Source organism: Vicugna pacos, chromosome 5 (genome assembly GCF_048564905.1).
Source record: "Vicugna pacos chromosome 5, VicPac4, whole genome shotgun sequence".
NCBI classification, from domain to species: Eukaryota; Metazoa; Chordata; class Mammalia; order Artiodactyla; family Camelidae; genus Vicugna; species Vicugna pacos.
In genome coordinates this window covers 11,973,484-11,993,859 of record NC_132991.1, presented here as the reverse complement: position 1 = coordinate 11,993,859, position 20,376 = coordinate 11,973,484, and the positions used below count along the sequence as shown (strand labels likewise).

Genomic DNA, 20,376 nt, shown 5'->3' with positions numbered 1-20,376 from the left:
CAACCATATAGTTTTCTCTTATTTTTTATTTTCCAACACAAATAGCAGTTTCAGTGGCACTTCTTGGCTCCTGCTGCTCCTAACACTGAATTAAATGATACATGTGGAGTAAGAGCCAGAGAGGCTCCAGGAGTGCGGATTTTTAAACTATAAATCTAGATCTTGCATAATCCAATGTACTGAATACTTCATGCAGTTCCAGCTAAGCAAACGGTTGGACTGGAATAACAAAACAGATGATGATCAGTGAAAGTTTCTAAACATTAGACTATTTCTGTTTCATTGCAGCTAAGCTTTTGCATATCTATTATTCTTACTTTTAACCATACAGAGTTATCCTACCAGTGCCTTCAAGTCATATTCCATCAGCAGTCTAAATAAAAACTTTAAAAAGATTATAATCGTGTTTACTGTAGGATGTGGACCGTCCTACACAACCCCTGAGGTATAAAGAGTCTTCCAATTAGGGAAAGTTCAGTATTTTAATGATTTACTATTTTTTACTAAACAGCAGGAAAACAACTCTCTGAGGGAAACTGTGGTCTGCATCAGTGTCGAGATTTCTCATGTCAGAAAGAACTCCGGGGAGTTGGGTATAGCTCAAGTGGTAGAGTGCATGCTTAGCATGCATGAGTTCCTGGGTTCAATCCCCAGTGCCTCCAAAAATAAATAAACCCAATTACCTCCCCTTAAAAAAAAAAAAGAAAAAGAAAGAACTCCAGACATCCTTTAGGTGGTGTGGTAGAGGAGCTCTCCCCTTGCTCCTCCTTAGAAACAACAAAGAAACTGAAAATGTGAAAAGAAACTGTATATTTTATGATACTATGAATCAACCACAGCCTAAACTATAGTCTCTAAGGAACATGAAGTAATAATTCCCAGAGTCAGGAAAAGATTGAAAGCAAGTATATGCTTCAACTCTTGCTTTACAGTGAAACATATAACAAATATATAGGAAATCAGTAAGGATATAAAAGATTTGATCAACGCAATCAACCAACAAGACACAATTGACATTTACAGAGCGCTGTACCCAACAATTACAGAATACAAGGCACTTTTAAATGCACACACTGGGCCATAAAACAAATCTCAGTAAGTATACAGTAATGGGAACCAAGCAGAGTATGTTCCTTGACCCCAAAGGAATTAAATTAGAAATAAAAAGCAAACAGAAATTACACACACACATGCATTTTTACTGGACTAAGAATATATACAATAAGAAATATAGTATTGTATATCTAGCAATTCCAAATATAGGGTGTATCTTGTAGATTTATTGTATATATGTTGAAGACATAAAAATAAAATTCACTGGAACAGTATAATTTAAAAAGCAGAAAAAAGAATAGAATCAACTTAAATCATCATTATGAGACTAGTAAAAGAAATTAAGAAATACATAAAGCAAGAAAATATTAAGAAGTCATTAAAATTAATATGATTCTTCTACATGTGCATTTATGTAATACCGTCCTTTAATGAAAGTCAATGTCTGTAATTAATGTGCTCTCATTACTTTAACAAGCAAAGCAAAAACAAGTGTGTATGTACAATTTAAATATTTCCAGAATTCACAAGACATTGTTAAGAGTAGTCGTCCCCTGGGAGAGAGCTGGGGTTTGAGGGAGATTTTTCGTATTATTTAATTTAATAATTTTTCATGAGCAAGTCTTGTATTTTAAATAAAATCTATTTTAAAAATTGTTATGAATAACAAAACAAAGTTTAAAGAACAAAGTTGATTACTTTTAACCCAGCATATGGAAACTAAAGCCAATCAGAAACTTCCTAAGTAGAGAAGAAGAAATTTGTATATATGAATTGTATGTCAGCAATGGTCATATAAAATGAGATTTCACCCGTGCTACAAAAACAAAACATCATCAGGGACAAAGGTATCAAGGGGATATATTAAAGTAAAAAGTAACTACTGGTTTAGAGTAGCAGTGTAATAGGTAACTTAGTCTTTAAAAAATATTTGATGTCATTATATTGTTTTAATTGTTAGATGAGAACTTAGTTTGAGGAGGAATGAGGGGCATAAAAGAGTTATGAATTTAAAGCCAAATGAAAAACAACCATGGCATGAATCTTCAATTCTACTTGTTAGAAAAAGATCACTGATGTTGAAGATGAATGTTAAAAGATTTTGGTCACTATAGGCTTCCCCCACTATTCCAGAGCAGAGCATTCCTATGAAACCTTTTATGAGCCGAAATGGCATAAATGAAGAAGCAATTACCAGAGGACACATCATGCTAATGGATGCACAGAACAAGTCGAGATAAAGCACAGATGCTCACAGAGAGAGTTCAGAGCTGTGGTGGCCTGGTGCTCACACTCTGGGTGTAGTTCCCCGGGGAAGGAGCTTGGTGGCGCCACTCTGGCTGATCGCAGTGTGCACTGCCTCTATGGTGCCCTCGCTGCAACACAAAAGCTGAACGCTATTTGAGTGTTCTGCTGGTTTTTGTCAAAACAAAAATTCTCTTTGGATTTCTTTCAGTTAGTGAAAACAGGTACCAATGTAGTAGGTCTTTTGTAAAAGTAAAGTGGCATAAAGCGAATTTTCAAAGGGGATACCTGCATCTTGCTTGTTTGTAATGTGTCCCAATATGAAAAATAGAATGAAGATAATTATATTAAAAATTGGCCCCCAAATCTTTATCCATTCAAAATTATCTTAACAATTACATTTTATGTCCCAGAAGTAAACAAGAAAGTGGGAATGAACATGGCCAAGTTTGGCTGTTCGTTTAAAAAGTCTTGTTCACTAATTTCTTAGACTTTTCTCCATGTTATCCAAATTGAATAACTTCCAAAATAACTTTCCCTCAGGAAACTTAGATTATCTTCTAACTGGTTTTATGGCTCTAAAAAGAAATCCTTATCCTGTCCCTGAAAGCATAGTGACAAACATCTATTAATATATCAGATCTTTAAGTGAATCGTTAGAACTAGGGTTGTCCTCAAATTTAAACCACTGTTGCTTTTTGAAATGATGTCATTTACCTGATATCAAGAAATTCAATTTGAAAAGGAAAAGAAAATATTACACCAAGAATATGATAAATCTTATCCTGGAAAATAACCTTCCATTTCCAGAGCATTCTCCAATTAAAAGAACTTTGACTAGAGTTGAATAAATGGTTTCTCAAATCTGATATGGAAGATTGAGCTGCTAGCAAAGCAATCTTCATGCAAATTCAACTATAAACTCTGGCCAATATATTAGAAAAATAAAAAAAGAGAAAGAAACTACTCAAGGATTCGAGAGCCATAACAAAAGCAGGAAGATTTTGGAAGGAAGTAAAAATTAATAGCAAAGTGACTTCCAAGGTTTAAACCCATCATTCTGTGTGTTTTGTTTAGGGTTCTATCCTAAGGCCAGTGATATTTGAGGAAGAAGTGAACGTGTAGGGAGCTGAATCTTTGAAAGTAAAACCCCACTGCCTTTCAGATAGGAGCAAGAGGAAGAGTCCCTGGGTGACCATGAGCGCCAGAGAGGAAGGGGGAGACCCTGAGAGTCAGAAAAGAGGATAGTCAGCTGTGGGAATAAAGTCAGCTAAGTCTGACTGAACCTGAACTCCAGACGCAAGAATGTTCAAGCAAGATTTTTAAAGTTGCTTTCTGTGTTCTGGGAGAGTCACGAAAACAAATGCATAAAGGAAAGAAAGGACAGGATGTATCAGCATAGAAATATATATAAATGTAAATATGTGTGTGTGTGTATATATATATATATATATAATATATAAAACCTATTTATCCCCTTTCTATGTATTTATTTAGCTACTTATCATATATATAGATATAGATATATAATAATTTATATGCGTATGTACAAAAATCTTAAAAAGAACAAAATGGACACTTTTAGAGTTGCTAAACAATATCTAAAATAAAACAGTAACTGGATAAGATTCAAAGCATGATTAAAATGACAGAGCAGTGATACACAGATCAATACATATCATTTAATCTGAAAAATAGTGAGAACGTTAAAAAAAGAAAAAAACAGAGCCCCACAAAACCAGCAGGAAAACTGCAAAAAGTCAAACATTATGGTAATGGGAATTTTAAAAGGAGAGGATAGAATGGGATGGGAAAAATATTTGAAGAAATGATAATTAGAAATTCTAAAATTCAATTAAAGACATAAATTTACATATTCAAGATGTTCAGTAACTCCCCCTCCCCCCCAAAAAAGGTGAAATCTGAGAAAACCACTCCTGGGTACATGTTAGTCAAACTATTGAAATCTTAAGATAAAGACAAAATGTTGAAGCTGCCAGAGAAACACTGCAACAAATAACATGCAAAGGGGCAATGATTATAATGCTTACAAGCATCTGGTCAGAAACCTGGAGAAGCAAGGTGAAATAAAACAGTTTCAGATAAAGGAAAATAAGGGAATTTACCTCCACTAGACCTATGCTTAAGAATTGTTCTTCAGTTTGAATAAAAATGACACCAGAGGGAAACTCAGATCTTCAGGAATGAAAGAAGAATATTGGAAATGTTAAATATATGCATAAATATTAAGCACTAAATTCTTTCTTAATTTCTATATAACACATGCCACTGTTAAAAGTAAAAATGATATTCTTTGAGAGCTTATAATGTATGTATATGTGATGCTGTTGACAACTGTTAACAATAAAATTTTGACAAAATTGTTGACAATTATGAACAATAAAAATGGTGGAGGAGTAAGAGAACTGTGCATTTACAATATTTGTATATTTTACATGAGCTGCTCAATTTCCTTAATGATAACTTATACAAGACACTTCACTGACTAGTAAAAATCAGATTGTCAGTTAAGTAATTTTAGAATTTAAAGGTTTATAGTGGTTTATTCCCATCAGTCAAACAATAGGTAGAATCATGCATTCATAAGAAAATGTTCACTTTTTAAAACATTTTTGTTCCCAATACATTTGAAAAGTTGAAGCAAGTCTTTCTGAAAGTGCCTCCTAAATGATTAATAATATATAATTGTTTCAACTTTTTTCTAAATCCTTGTAAACATTTGAGATTTTGGTTCTTTTTGGTCTTATTTCTAAAACCAACGTATACTCTCTTGGTAGCTGATCCAGTTTTAATCATATAGCTAATGAAATACTTACTAAGTGATTCAGTTAGCATGAATTCAGTTCAGGTAACGTGTATTACTCCCAAAGGTCATGACCTTCAGTACTTTAGTTAGTAAAATGTGGAAAACTTCCTGTAAAAAAAAAAAAAAGCACCTTGAATTTTTAAAGAACAAGAAGTTTGTCTTTAGAATTTACTGTGTTAGTCACTAGAGAATTCATTTGGAGTGAAATTAAAGATATGCTGAGACATTTAAAATCAAGAAGCAAAAGATGATAAATCTAGAAATGCTTTGGGCAAATCTGCAATAGTTATAGCACAATAACATACAGATAAGGCTAGTTGAATGCATATATATTTTTAAATGAGAGAAATAGTGGGGTTTTTTTAATTGGAATCATTTTTTTTTTTAATTCGGGGTTTGAAAGTGATGTGTGTTTACTCCTAGAAGATAAAAAGAGACTGTATGAAAGGAGAAAAAAGTTATTTGAAAAGACCTTTAGGGAATATTTGATAAATTTGCTTTGGATGTTTGACTTGTATCGGAGAATCTAAAAGATGAAGAGAAATAGAGGGTCTTCTGGGGCAGGGTAAGTTCGGTTTGGTTGGCCTGGAAGGCGATGGCGGCTAAATATTTGGTGGGATTGTAAACCTTGTTTTTAAGAAAACTATGGAAATACTGCTTAAATCAATCAATTCCAGTCAATCCTGAATGTTTAATTTCTCAAGATGAGTTCTGTTATTGTTTCTGAACTTTGCTGACAAAAAGTTGACCCATATCTTGGACAAGTGTTCCGCAGTTTGACAACTGAAAATAATAGGTCCTTAAGGACACAAATAATGATCCACATACCAGTTAATTTTTTATTTAAGATACAGGACATATTTTAAAGTGCACTTTTTAGAAGTTTTTCTTAAAACATTTGGCCTGAAAGATATTCTGATTTTTAAATATTGTGGTCAAATGTATTTAGGAAATGTTATATAGTGTCATGGATCTCAGTGTTTCACAATGAAATTAGCAAAAACTTCGAAGGATCTTGAATAGAAAGGAAGGAAGGAAGGAGGGAGGGAAGGAGGGAAGAAGTAAGGGAGAAACTGTCTAATATTGTTTAATTCAGTGTTTTTTAGTTGTTTACCCTAGACCAAGGGTCAGCAAACTTTTTCTGTAAAGGGCTAGACAGTAAATATTTTTGGTTTTGCAGAACAAAAGGTAAAAGCAAGAGTATTACATAAGTTTTTATATAACAAGACAGAAAACAAATTGCCATAAAATTCTATTGAGGTAATCCAAAATAGAATAATGTGTAAGTCGATGTTTCATAATACTTATCTACCACTGAAAAAAAAATGAAATTCTTTTTAGTGGGATAACTTTTAAATGAGCGTTCCAAGTAAGTGTTCCCTCTCATCAAATTCATTACACACTTTGATCTGCCAAAACCATTCTTAGCTCATGGGCCATAGAGAAGCAGGGGCAGGCTAGAATTTGCTCATACACCATAAATTACTGAACCCCACCCTAGACCATGGAACTCTTTTTTTTTTTTTCAAATAATGCCTATTAGAACTAGTGTTTGTAGAATTAGTGTTTTAGAATATTACTTTTCTACATTGATGAGGGAGAGAATGGTAAAGCTGATTGGCATGAGCCTCGTATGAAAAGGATTTTTATAATGGGGTGGAAAAGTGATGTTCTAAAGGAACAAAAGAGAATGATGAGCATCTTGAGATATGAGATAATAAGTAGGTCTCTAATAGTCTCTAATGACTATTACAGAGGGCACTGGGTAATGGTGTCCTCAAGCAAGATCAGGGTTCAGACATGGCAAAGAGGGAGGAGGAACCTTTAGAAAAGGAACCAAGTGGAGGGAAACTGGTTGGTTTTGGAGTGCCAGTTTTCAAATGTAGAGTAAAAGGGTATGGAAGGTAGAGTCGGTAAAGGGCCAGGGAGTATTGACTAGTATTATAGGGATGATGACGCGGCAGTAGTTAAAATTTAAAGATGACAGCTGCAAAGAAGAATAAACGACATGGGAGATTTTGCTGATAAACTGGGTGTGAGGAAGATAATCACTGAGCCTGGGGCAAGGAGACCTAATTGCAGCAATGATGGGATGCATACAAAGCTTGACAGTCTTCTCTGGTAAAACAAAGGCTATTGCAAGACATCCTATTGCTTGAACTGTGTGATGCAGGATCCTGGACAGCAGACTTGCAGTCTGTGCAGCCTAAATGATTTTGAGGAAATAAATTCTGGGAGTATTCCCTCAAATCTCATTCTCCTCCTCCTTTTTGCCCTCTTCCTCTTTCTCATCATCCGTTCCCTTCTTATTACCTTTAAATTCACAGAAAAGTTTTATTCAAGGGCACTGTTTTGAAGTTTAAATCAAGCCATCATCTCTTTTCATCTTTTCTTATTCCATCCTTCACTTATAAACCCAGAAATGTATATGCACTGGTGACATCCCGTAGACCCCTCAAATCACACTGTTCATTTGCTTCCTAATCACTTTATATTTCTTCAGTAGTTATGATACTCAGCCATCAGTGGAGATTTAATTTGGATTTTCCCATTAAAGCATCTTGCTATCTGTCTGAACGTCTGCTTTCCTATTTCTATTAGTCTCTGTTTGGTCTGTTCTAACACTAGAGTATTATATGCATCAAACTCGGAAACATTCCCACCTCCTACCAAAGGTTAATGTGAAAAGTTGTCTGCAATTTTAAGACAGGGCATATCATTTGTTTACTGTATTAATACCTGTAGAATCAGGAGACCCATACAGGAGAGGTGTTTGGCAGTTCAATTTTTAGTTGTTAATACTGTAGTATCATTGAGACCACTGAGATTTCATTTCACTTCCTGCTTCTCCAAGAGTAGAGGGTAATTATTTAAATGGATTCAAAATGAAATGAAAGATTCTACAATCATGATTAAAAATTTTTCAAGACATTTTATCCACCTTTGTATCTTAACAAGTGGACCAATATTATTCTAGTCAGTTTTTAAATAGAACTGATTTTTAGGATGATCATCCAAACTAGTAAATGAATAATTGTGAAGAAACGTCCTATTCTTACCTCCCTATGTTTCCTTCACTTCTCTCCAGCTCTCCAGTAATTCTTTTCCTATGTATAGTCTGGCCCCATTCACTGTCTAACACACGTCTCTTTGCCTTGTCATTCTCCCCCTTTCCTTTCTGTTTTCTACCTGTATAGTTGTTTTCAGTGTCTGATCCCCTAAGTCTACCTTTTCTCATGCCAATTCCTCAACTTGAATTTTGTTTTACCTTTCTCTTCCTAGGAGATTCTTCGGAAACTTGTAAGTTCAATCAAAATGTCATGCCTCATCTGAAGCCTTTTCTGACGCTCCTATTCTTCAATCAGATTCAAGCTGTCTTGTGTCTTTCATTCACATTCTAGTAATACTTTGTGCATCAATGTATCTTAGAAATACCATATTTTTAATTAATTAGCTTTTTTCTTATCTTTCTCATTTTAAACTGTGAATTCATCAACAATGGGGACTAAGACTTGGTCGGCATTGTCTCATAGGCATGGTACGTAGTAGGAGTGGAGTGAAATTGTAAATACATGAGTGAACCGTCGTGCCTCCATGTATACCCCCTTACACCTAGCTTACCATCTTCTTTCATCTTTAAACTTTTCTTCATTAAAAAACTTAAACATATTTCATCAAGTGGTAAATACATATAATTACATGCATCTTTAAATAATACGAAATGTACAGTATCGTCTGACATTAGCATTTTTTAAAGGTGTTGTTTCACGAGAAAGTCTGTGTAACTATTCTGTACAAGGTAGATTTTTCTGTTTTGTGTGTCAGTGTCTCCCCAAGGAAGAAGCAAATAAAACAGATACAGACAAGAACTGTACTATGAGATGGCAATTGGATGAGATTTACTAAGGCAGATATTGCCTTATAGGCAAGTTAATACATAAATCCTACAGAGTACAGTTTGCTTAGAATTATAGCGTAAAGAATTTAGCTTTTATTCTTCATGGAATGCTGAGTGATAGAAAACTTTAACTGGGCAATGTCACCGTCGAAGCACTGACAGAGTCTGTTTTGTCATTTTGTTGAATGAATGCAAGTAAGGAGAACTGAAGGGAGAGAAGCAGTGAATAACCTACTTCAAACACTAAATGCAAAATACTAAGAATCAGAGATGACTCTTTTAAACATTCTCTAACATTCTTTCATCCACAAAGTAAAAAGTTGTTAGCTGTATTGTGTTGTAGCTCTACATACGTCGGAGATAGGGTCTAGTAATACCCCACTGTAACAGACAGATCACTGGAGCACAAGGGGTAGTCATTTCTATAGAACCTCACATGCAGAAGAAGGAAGCAGCAAGAAAGTATTTCAAGTGCCTTTTGTTTTGCATTCCAAATTCTGCTTTAATTTAAATGACTCTCCTCCTCAGTTGATCACTAACTCAGTTAATTTAAGTTCATAAAGACATTAACTAGAATAAACAAGTTAACTCTTGACATAGACATTTCATTACCAAGTTGGATTTTTTTATGGTTATTTTATTGATATCCAGTATTTGGGGAGAATATAGTAAAAACTGGTTGGGTATATCTATATTGAAAAAAAAAGACCTGTATTTTTCATCTGTGGCCAGGGATTCCTTGAAATTGCATGAAGTGGAATAAAGAGTCCAGAATTGTGGGTAAAATGTGCATGGGAGATAGCCAAGGCTGGTTCCACCTTCTGCATTTTTCAATTTGTTTTCTTATCAACATGCCCATAAACTGGAAAGCATTAGGCATAGACACACTGATAAACATATGAGAATGAATTCCACTCTTCCTCTACCCTCTGTCGTGGAATCTCTCTCTCTCTCTTTTTTTATTTTATTTTTTTTTTATTTTGGAGTCTCCATTTGAAATACAAAGAGTTACAGTACAAATATAAACACAAATTGTTTTAACATCAGAGACTAAAGTGCATATGCACCATGCTTTTTGCTCATCCTGAGATAGATGAGAGCTGGAAAGAAAGAAGGGTTAATTCAGCTTGCTGCCAACATAATTGACAGTGAAGGACTTTCTTACCCTTGAGGGTTTGAAGCTTAAGCTGTTGCGTGCCACCTGGCAATTACGATTCCTGGAAGTAAGCAAGAGGCATGGTCGCAGGTTCGTTTCAAGTGAAAACGAATTCATTAAGATTTCTGAAAGCTCTCAGAAACAGTAAGAAAGTTGGAATTCCAGGACTGGAAAATGAACAGGAGCAATGAGGGGCCAGGCATTGTTGAATGTAGGATTTGTTTAGGATGCCCCAGGAAAATACGGTCAGGATACTGCAACTGGCAGCTACATCAGGCTCACGAAGAGCACTGCCAGGATTGGATCCCATGTTCCTCTGACGGAAATCCCATTTGCTGCATTTTTGCTGTTGTTTTTATTTCCCATTTAAGTTCTGCTACCATGACACATATTAAGCAGTAACATTTTCCCCTAAATTGATGTCCTCAGACATTGGTTTTGTTTTTCTTTACCAGCACATCTGCATTAATTTGTGTGTGCTTATATTAGAAAGTAACGTTAGAGCGTAAGATCTGCCCCTTATATTCCCAAATCTTAGCACAGCATCTAGCATATAAACGGTGCCAGATGTATATTTCATTTGTGATGAAGGACTAGGAAAAGGGGAATAAGGTAAGAAGATGGGGTGTTGAAGAAACAGTGAATAAGGAGAAAAAGGAATAGAGGAAAATATGGGTACACAGTGACTAGACAATACCACCCTCTAGCATTCTGGCACATATAAATCAGTACATAAAGGGTTTTTAATAATATAATAATGTTGATAACCGTCTTCTGTGGGTCCCAGTTTATTACTTGTGGCCCATATGTATTTTTAATTTATTTTTTAATTATCAAAATGATCTGTTTCTCATAAGGTCTTCTCTTACCCTCAATGAGTTTTAGGGACTGATGTCGCCAAGAGCTAGTCTGCTGTTAGATTTCATTGATTGGAGTTGGTTTTCCATTATCTCTTTGCTAACTTTTATCTGGTATCCATTTTTCTCTTAAAAAATCATGGATAAAAGGGCTTTGGAACCGAGGAGTGACTTACATAATTATGAATTTAAGACAAAGGGACATATTTCATTTCTTTGAGAATGCATAATGTTCCATAAAGGTTTTAAGAAATAAGAACTCTTTGAAAGGACTTCCTAATATGAATAATTGCAAATGTCAGGGGATGAAAGTTCTCTGATAGTGATTCTATCTCTAGAATGTCAGGTACTGGTGCAAAGGTGACATGAATGATTTGAGTGAGTTGTTCTTTCCCAGAGATGGTCCTGCAGAGAAATGAAAGCAGTGCTCTATAACCCACAGACAGATTTATTCAAAGCCAAAATGTCAGAGATAATCAAACTATTTAACTTGTGCTCATAGCCTTACTTTGCATTATATAAATGGGCACTCAGAATTTATTACATACAGGCAAATTAAAGAAACAGAATTTTTATAAAGTTGAATGATGCACTGTGGCTTTCAGCAAAATATTGATAATCTTTATTTTAGCATTTTCAGTGAACTATGATTACTGATTAAAATCCTTCATAATATTTTTTTCCTTCTTCGTTGAGTTTAACTTACACACAGCAAATATGCAGAGCTGATTCTTGTGAACACACCCATTTTCTCAGTACCCAGAGGAGAACCAGAGCATCATTTATATCCCAGAAGACCCCTGTTTTGCTCTTTATTAGTGTTACCAAACCAGTCCTTAGGTCTGCTTACCCACCACATAGCAAAGCCAATCTAGTGATGCTGGATTGTGGTGAAGGAATGTGTAGCATTTATTTGCAGGGTGTCAAGCAAGAATGGGCAGCTCATGCTCAAAATATCTGAACTCCCCTATGGCTTTCAGGGAAGGATTTTTAAAGACAATATTTGAGATGAGGGTTGCAGCTCATGGACTTTCTTCTGATTGGTTGGTGATGAGGTAACAGAATCTTAACGATCAGTCTTCCTTGTTCCGGTCAGCTGGGGTCTGCAGCATGTAGTTGCCTTCCTCCACCTGGGCGGGGGTCTTAGTTTCTACAGAAAAACTCGAAGATATGAGTCAGATCACTATGTATTTCCTTGAGGAGAAACTGGGACTCTATTTTAATAACCTCTGAACTATTGTTTCTTCACTGCTTTTCCTCTGTTTGTGCATTCCCTCACTTCCCTAATTAGTAATTGCTTGAGTCTGTTCTTTGTAACTCAGGGAAGGCCTAGGAGACTAAAGCCTTTTCCTACAAACAAGAAACAAGGGACACAGAAGGGCTTTTATACCCAGAGGGCCCCACTCAGTGTCCTGCTCAGTTTCACTAGCACTATTCCCCTCCAAGAAACATCACTGTCATGACTTGCCACATCGTTATGAACTATTACAATTAGTACTGCTATGCGCATTCTTGATATATTGGTTTCCAATATATATCCATATATTGGACACATATCCATATACATTTCTGTTAGGTATATCCCTTGGATGGAGTTGCTGAGTTTTACAGTTATACATATGTTCTGTTTTGGTAAAAACTGTTACAGAGGTTTACAAAGTGATTATATTCCAATTCATTCTCCCACCAGAAGTGCATGAAGGTTGCAGTTGCTTTACATCCTTGGTAACACTTATTATTGGCTCTCGTTTTTACTTTATCTATTCTATTTAATAATTTTTTTTTGGTAGGAGGAGGTAATTATGTATGTATGTATTTATATGGCAGTACTAGGGATTGAACCCAGCACCTTGTGCATGCTAAGCATGCACTCTACCACTGAGCTATATCCTCCCCCGCTTTATCTATTCTCAATATAAAACCAAAATACTCTGATTTTTTTGTCTGCTTATATTCTTTCATCTTACCAAAATAATCTAAGTTTTATAAATGAAAATAAGGACTTTTTATTTATAAGTTTATACTTAAAGTCTTCAAAGAATAATTCCTCAAAATGTTTCATAGAGTGAAATGTACCATGTTGCTTAAAAGGGAGAATTTTACTTCAAATTCAGGGAGCCATATTCATTAATGCAATATGGCTTAAATATTTCAAACAGTTTTATTTATTGAAAAAATTAAATATCTTGTGTCATCTTATGTATATGATGGAGTTTAAGACGGCTTGTTAAAAAAAGTATTATGCACATAATTATATGATTTAATACTATCTGTATGACAGAACTTTCTAACTTACTGAAAAATAATAATATCGGTCTCTAATAATGACTCTAAATCACTGCAAAATATTTTTGTCATTTATTTCCAAAGTAATATTACATTAAATTCACTTTAATAACATATATTTAGTTTACCTTAATATAAATTATTTAAGAAATTGATAAGCTTGCATGGTTAAAAATTGAAATCTTTTCCTAGTGAAGCAAAAGGCAAAGATTGCACACAAATTTTAAAGCCAGTATTGGACCAGGACATATGATGAAGCTGGAGTGTGGTTAATGGACCACCAGGAGCCAAAAGGAGTCGAGGATGTGTTTATCTGAATATTCAGATTCTATTAGGGCAGGGCAAAAGATAAGAACTGCATATGATTTGAAGGGTATGAAACTGCAATGACTGACTCTGGGGAGTGACAATTAAAAGGCTCCACGTGAGAGACACGACTGAACATTGGCATTAGAATTTGCAGGTGCTTTCAACATAAGCAGGAAGTCATCCGCTGGGAACAGCGACTCCACTTTGACCACTACCGTCCCTACCAAGGATATTTGAATTATCCTTCTGCCTCCAGTCTCCCATTTCCACCTTCCATTCTTTTACTGCCACCAATTATTTCCCTAAATAATTTCCTAATCACTCACCTGCTCATAAACAACTTAAAGCTGTCAATGTCTGAAAACGTGGGGTACAAACTTTCACCCAGCATTCAGGCTGCTCTATGGTTTGGCACCATCGTAACCTTAAGAGCAACCATAGGTGTACACGATGTACCAGAATCTCACAGAACTGTTCTCCTAATGTTTCCGTAGTTGTGCCGCAGCTTTGGCTTTAGCCTGTTCTGTTCCCTCAGCCCGCTGTTTCTTCCTCTCCATCTTCCTAATCCCGTGGACTCACTCCTGTCCTTTATGACACAATTTACACTCAGTAATTCTTAAAAGTCTCCATGAGCCAATTCCCCTCCCTGATTCCTGCTGACTCCTGGCTGAGCCCTGTAATACCTGTTTTCCATCGGATTTCAGAAGCTTACTTACCTGTGTCTCACACAGTATCACAGTCTTCTTGAAGACAGGGACTGCACATTAAAGAGCTTTATAACCCCAGGCACACTTAGTGGAGTTCTTTCTTACAGCAAATCACAAATTGCCTTTTAAAGGTTTGAGAAATTAAATGATTTCATTCATGGAGCAGACACATGCAAAAAATGAAATTACCTCAAAATGAGTAGTTCTCAGCGGGGGGGTGATTTTGCCCCTCCCCTCCAGGGGACTTTGGATAATGCCTGGAGACATTTTTGGTTGTCACAACAAAGGGAAGGGGCTGCTACTGGCATCTTGTCCATAGAGGTGAGGGATGCTGGTAATCACCTTACAATGTCAGGGCAATCCTCTACAACAAAGAAATAGCCGATCTTAAATGTCAGTAGTGCCAAAGCTGAACGACCCTGCTCTAAGCTAAAAAAGCACACCTTTTATGAGTAGTTTCAAACTTAAAAATAAATAAATTAACACCTACTGTTCATGTAACCCCGATGTCGACTGACTTCTACATCATTCTCATCATTTTTTATTATCACTGAAATTAATCTTGGTTCTTAATTCATACATATGCAAGCCTGTATAATTTACATACACTCATAGATGTGATCAAGTCTTTTTAGTATATCTTCCCAGTGTTTTCTGTTTAACTACCTGTTTTCACTCTTCTCTCTCACTGTACATTTACTTTCTAAAACGTACACCCATATTAAAAGACAAGCATAGGTCCTTCCATACATTTTACTATAATTTCCTAATGTATGTATATGTGTCTGTGTGTATGTGTGTGTGTGTGTGTGTGTGTGTGTTTGTGTGTCTGTGTGTATAAACTGCCACTGGGTCACTATTGCTGAAGCCGGCATGCAAAAGCCACTGCCAGAGGCAAATGCCTTCCAATCCCTAACTAGCAACTAACTCATTTTTGCAGAAAGTAAATAAAACCCATCTAGCAAAGAAGCTGAGAAAACTAGTTGGCAAGGGAATCTTAGAATTATAGATTTCAGGTTCCTGAGGACACACAATAATAGAAGAGTACAGAGGGGCAGATGTGGGGCTGAGTCCCAAGAGGCAATATCCAATGTATATTTGTTGGTGAGATTTCTGCTAGCGTTAAGTTTGTATTAGCATTGTCATCATCGGGTGCACAAAAACGGGTTCATGTTGAAATCATTGTTTTGTTTTGTGCCTTTTGTCGCTTGACAATATCTCAGTGAAACATCTCCAAGCCAACTCACGCAGCATGAATTTATTTCTCAAAGCCTGAGTGCTATTACATGATGTGGGTGAATCATAATCCATCCAGGCGTTCACTTTGGTGGGTTTTCACTTCGACTCCTCTTTGTGGCCGTCATACACACGGCAGAAATAAATATCACTCTGCATCATTCTCTACATATTGATGTTTTTTTTTATTTTGTTTTATTTTGTTTTTCTTACAAGATGAGGTCCCAAGTTTGGAATTGCTGATGAGATGGAATGTGTTTTGTTTTCAGTAGCCATATTGCTTTTCAGTATGCCTATAACACTTTATATTTTTACAGTCAACATAGGAAAGGGGCTTCTTTGACCACATCCCTTCCAGTAATATGTGTTATCTGGGATAGTTTAATTCCAACTTTTTCCAGAAAGCAGGCCACAGTAGAAGGCAACCCAAATACTATCCCAACTTGGCTGTAACTTTATAGATTCTCTTACACCGTTACGGAGTGCAGGGATTTTTGAATGCTTCACGGTTTTCTAATTTAAAGTTATCAAAACAAAATCACTCAAATCAGTGAAGGTGGAATAGCTTTGCAGTAACATTTCAGCTAAAGTAGCTCTAACATTAAATAATATTCCTGCCTTATTCTGATGTTCTTTTTCCATTAAACTGGTTAAAAGTTTGTAAGAGTCCGCTCTTAGAAGTTTGTATTAGGCATTGTCTCTGGTTCAGTCAGTCACAGAGGGCTAATTTACATTTCAATTGCTCTCAAACCCCAAATCTTAATAACTTTTAACATCAAATGTTCACGTCTTGCCATATGTCCATCACAAACTGGCCCGGGGTGGGTAAGGAGTTTGCTCCATGCCTCTTCACTCAGCGGCCCAGGCTGCTGGGGCACCTGTCATCTGAAACTTGTGGCAGTGGGAAGAGATGGCAGAAAATTGAGAATTGGCTGTAAAGACGCCTGCCCAGCGATGACACGTATTGTATTTGATCATTTGGTAATGAGTAATATCAATAATGCTTGGATTAGAATAATTTCATGGGTTATTCATTATGTATTTCTCAGTTTGTCATGATTCAACACATAGTATTTCAACTGTCTTTCTGTTCCGTTTGTGGTGACTTTACCAGTTTTGAATTATTTTGTAAGTGTATTAAGACCGTTGATTTTGAAAAACTGGGTAGTTGGCTTGCTCTATTAATTGAAAAATTAAATGGTCATATAGCTATCCATTTCTCTTTATTATACTGTTTAGGTAGCTCATTGAAGGAATTGATTGATGGCATCAAAATATTATGACAGTTTAATCAGTGACATTAGGATAAATGGCATTAGTGTTTGTCATATTTTCAATGTGATTTACCTCTAGCTGCAGCCCTTGACGATAGTCATTTGGATCCTGTTAATTTCATCAGCGTGCCCAGCTAGTCCCCGGAAATATTTGCAGCTCCTATATTGCTAAGGCAGTGGTGAGAGTATGTGACTGTTATTTGAAACTAGTATAATTCAAGTAAGAAATTTGGTAATTTAATAGGGTTTAGAAGATTATAAATGTACATTTTTCATAAAGGCAGCCACTAATTTTTATCCACAGAAGAAAGATCTTGTGGCCATTCCCTGGTATTGCAGCTTTCAGCAACTGGCATTAAAATTCTGATTCCATATTGCTTGTTCTTTTACATTGAAGCAGATGTCAGTTTCATATGGATTTTGAATATCATCCAATCTGTTCTTCAAATATAAATGTAATTACTGGTCAGTGGTTTTGGATAATTTATACATCTGCTGAAGTCGTGGAGGTTTTATTAATTGTCTTGACTTAGAAGTTGTCCCTTCAAAAGCTGAGGATTTGGAACAATATTCCATTGGGTTAAGTCACCCCTACTTTTAGTAATAGTCACATGTGCTTAAGTAGCCTGGGTGTGGATGATCTGAATTTCTATTTACTTACAAATCCTAATAGAAGATTCTTGTACAAGAAGAGGATTCCCTCCAAGTAAAGATGATTCTATGTGCCTATTTCATATACTGTTCATGAGGGGCAAAAGGAGGCAGCATATAAAACATGTAAAGCTTGGGGGGGGAGGGTATAGCTCAAGTGGTAGAGCACATGCCTATCATGCCTGAGGTCCTGGGTTCAATCCCCAGTACCGCCACTGAAAAATCAAATAAGTAAAACCTAATTACCTCCCCCCCCTGCAAAAAAAAAAAAAAAACAAAAACAAAAACAAAAAAAAACCTCTGAATCTTGGCTAAAAAAAAAAAAATTACAAAAAAAACATGTAAAGCTTAAGCTTTAGATAGCTAGAATAAAGTTAATATTATTTCTCAGTTATAAGGGATTGTGAAAGTCATTAAAAAACCACCTTCCATCTAGTTTTAAGGTAACTGAGATACAGTTCTCAAACTTTTGCCTAAGTGTGACCCACATACTTTCAATTATAAGCTTATTTCGTGTATCCTTATCACTTGAAAACTTTGTAAATAAAGCGAAAGCAGTAAATATCATTTGTTAATTACCTCTCCTCCTAATAATGATAATAATGCCACCATTGCTGCCACTATCTTACTGCTACTTCTGATGCATGTTTAGTCACCATAATGTAGCCAACTTAATAGTCAATAGTTTGGGATAATTTATGCATCACTGAAGCCACAGAGGTTTTATTTTGATTTTGAATCTGTAGCACCTCCAAAAGGTGTAAGATTTTGAACCAAATTGTCTTGTATGAAGTCAGTCCTGCTCCTAGTAATAGCCACATGTGTCATATGTTCTACATTCATCATCTTAGTTTATTCTTCACATCAGATCTCTGAAGTAGATGTGAGACTTACCCACATTTTATAAAAGAGAGAACTGAGATTTAAAAAGGTTAAGCAAAGTATCAAAATCATTTGGATTTTAAATTTCGGCTGCCTGATTATAAAACCCATGTTTTAAGCATCTATTGCATCTTTCTTTCTCCCTGCCCACCTCCCCCCAACAATCCTTATTCTTACATTGGCATCTCACCTGTCATATAAACAGCAGGTAGTGGTGGAATGATTAACTAGATATGCTCGCTGTTAAATGCTTGCCAGATCACCAGAATCCAAACAGAGTGTCAATAAAATCTTCTGGATTTTAGGATTGCTTTCATCACTGTGCATACCAAGGCTTAAAATCCAGAACCTCATAATTAATCAGTCATTTCAGAAGTTCTTGTGTTCGCTCTGTTAGCTGTTGTGTCGTGATCCTATGGGATGCCAGGACACACGGACACTAGGCTGTCTCTCTCCTTCTTGGTAGAATGTTCTATCTAAGTAGCAATTTGGCTTTCACTAAACTATATTCTACTGCCCTCAACTCGTGGATGAAACATGGTTCCGAGTCAGTTATATTATCACTAGACCAGCAGTTTGAAATGCTTGGCATTAAAAATATTTTAAAGTGGATTATAAATAACTTTATCCTGAATTATCTCTGTTAAAGCAAAGCCGTTTGTGTGGACGGCACTGTTTAGTTTCTGGTGATGTTCCTGTGTTGGGGTGGTGGTTGTTATTGTCATTGCTGATGGTGTTCATATTATTTTGGAAGACTTTGTAGTGTGTTCAAATTAAAACTCTTTCTTGAATCCTCAGGCACACAGTTATTATTACTGCTATGTTATTTAGGAAAGAATTACCAGGGAAGATTGCAGCATAGGGAGGTGTGTTCCACTTACCAATTTGAAGGAATTTTGTCATCCTTGCCTTTCATTAGCAGATCTGTGAGTTGAACTGAATAGAATCAGAGTTATTTTCTAAAGGTTTATTCATTGATCATCAAATGCATTTTTTATAACAGTAAGGACCCCAAATTGAAGCAGTTTGCTGTTGCTAAAATGGCATCTGGTCCAGTTGTCAGTCCCTTATGTCTGCAAAATGTTATCTCAAACCCAAGCCAATTTTACAACATGAGAAAAAGATGATTAAGTGGATGAAACATTGCTGTTGAAAATATGGATTTAAAAGCATCAATACCGAGTACATGTAATTTCTAAATGATAACTTGATATTGACATGACAGAGAAAGAAACAACCACTAATAACTGAAAGCAATACAAATGTTGCACAAAATAAAAGCAAATTGAAAGCAGGCAAATAATAAAACACTTAGCTCTTTAGCTATTATTCTGTAGTATGAGGTTTAAAAAATGACTCCCTAATATTTTTTGGATTTTGGTTTGTTTCTTTTACATGTTTCCTGGTCCAGATTTATATCTTTGAAAATAACATCTACTATCGGCCTGATATAAAGAGCAGTTCATTGCGACTGACATCTTCTGGGAAAGAAGGAATTATTTTTAATGGAATTGCTGACTGGTTATATGAAGGTGAGTTGAATAGATTTAGTTTCGAAAGAATACAAATGGCATATTTTTATACAAAATCTGTAAGAAAAATCTGTTCATTCTGGAACAATACTTATAGCACTATTTCTTCTCCTCATTTCCTCTCGAAATTGCTTTCATGCTTTCATATCTTTGCATCTGCTCAGATTTTGACTGGTTGTGATTTATGTCTTCTTATATGATTCCAAGTTTCTCACACACACACACACACATTTTATTCAGGCTAAATGGATTTTATTTTTGGTGATGCTTAACTAATGAAAGTGAATAATTACCTTACATCACTCTGGAATTTAATGCTGAATTTTTCTGACTCTCAGGAAAAGAAGAAACAAAAACCTTAACTGCTCAAAAAGTACATGAAAGCCACTTGATTTTAGTCATTCCCATTAAGAACATTCTGTACCATTTTAAAAGCCATTGCATCAGTGGCAAAATCAAACCT

At 35.6% G+C, this 20,376-nt stretch overlaps 1 protein-coding gene and 1 non-coding gene across 13 annotated transcripts in view; both read left to right on the top strand.

Annotated features, from left to right (window-relative positions):
• The window catches only part of DPP10 (dipeptidyl peptidase like 10), a 725,696-nt gene that overhangs the window by 614,554 nt on the left and 90,766 nt on the right, over window positions 1-20,376 (top strand). For all 12 annotated transcript variants that reach the window (XM_072960847.1, XM_072960846.1, XM_006196097.4 and 9 more), the window contains one exon: window positions 19,793-19,913. In XM_072960847.1, coding sequence (XP_072816948.1) covers window positions 19,793-19,913 — 121 coding nt within the window. The remainder of the gene's footprint in view (window positions 1-19,792; window positions 19,914-20,376) is intronic.
• On the top strand, window positions 17,641-17,714 carry TRNAD-AUC (transfer RNA aspartic acid (anticodon AUC)). Its single transcript has one exon. It is a non-coding gene; the product is annotated as a tRNA-Asp (tRNA).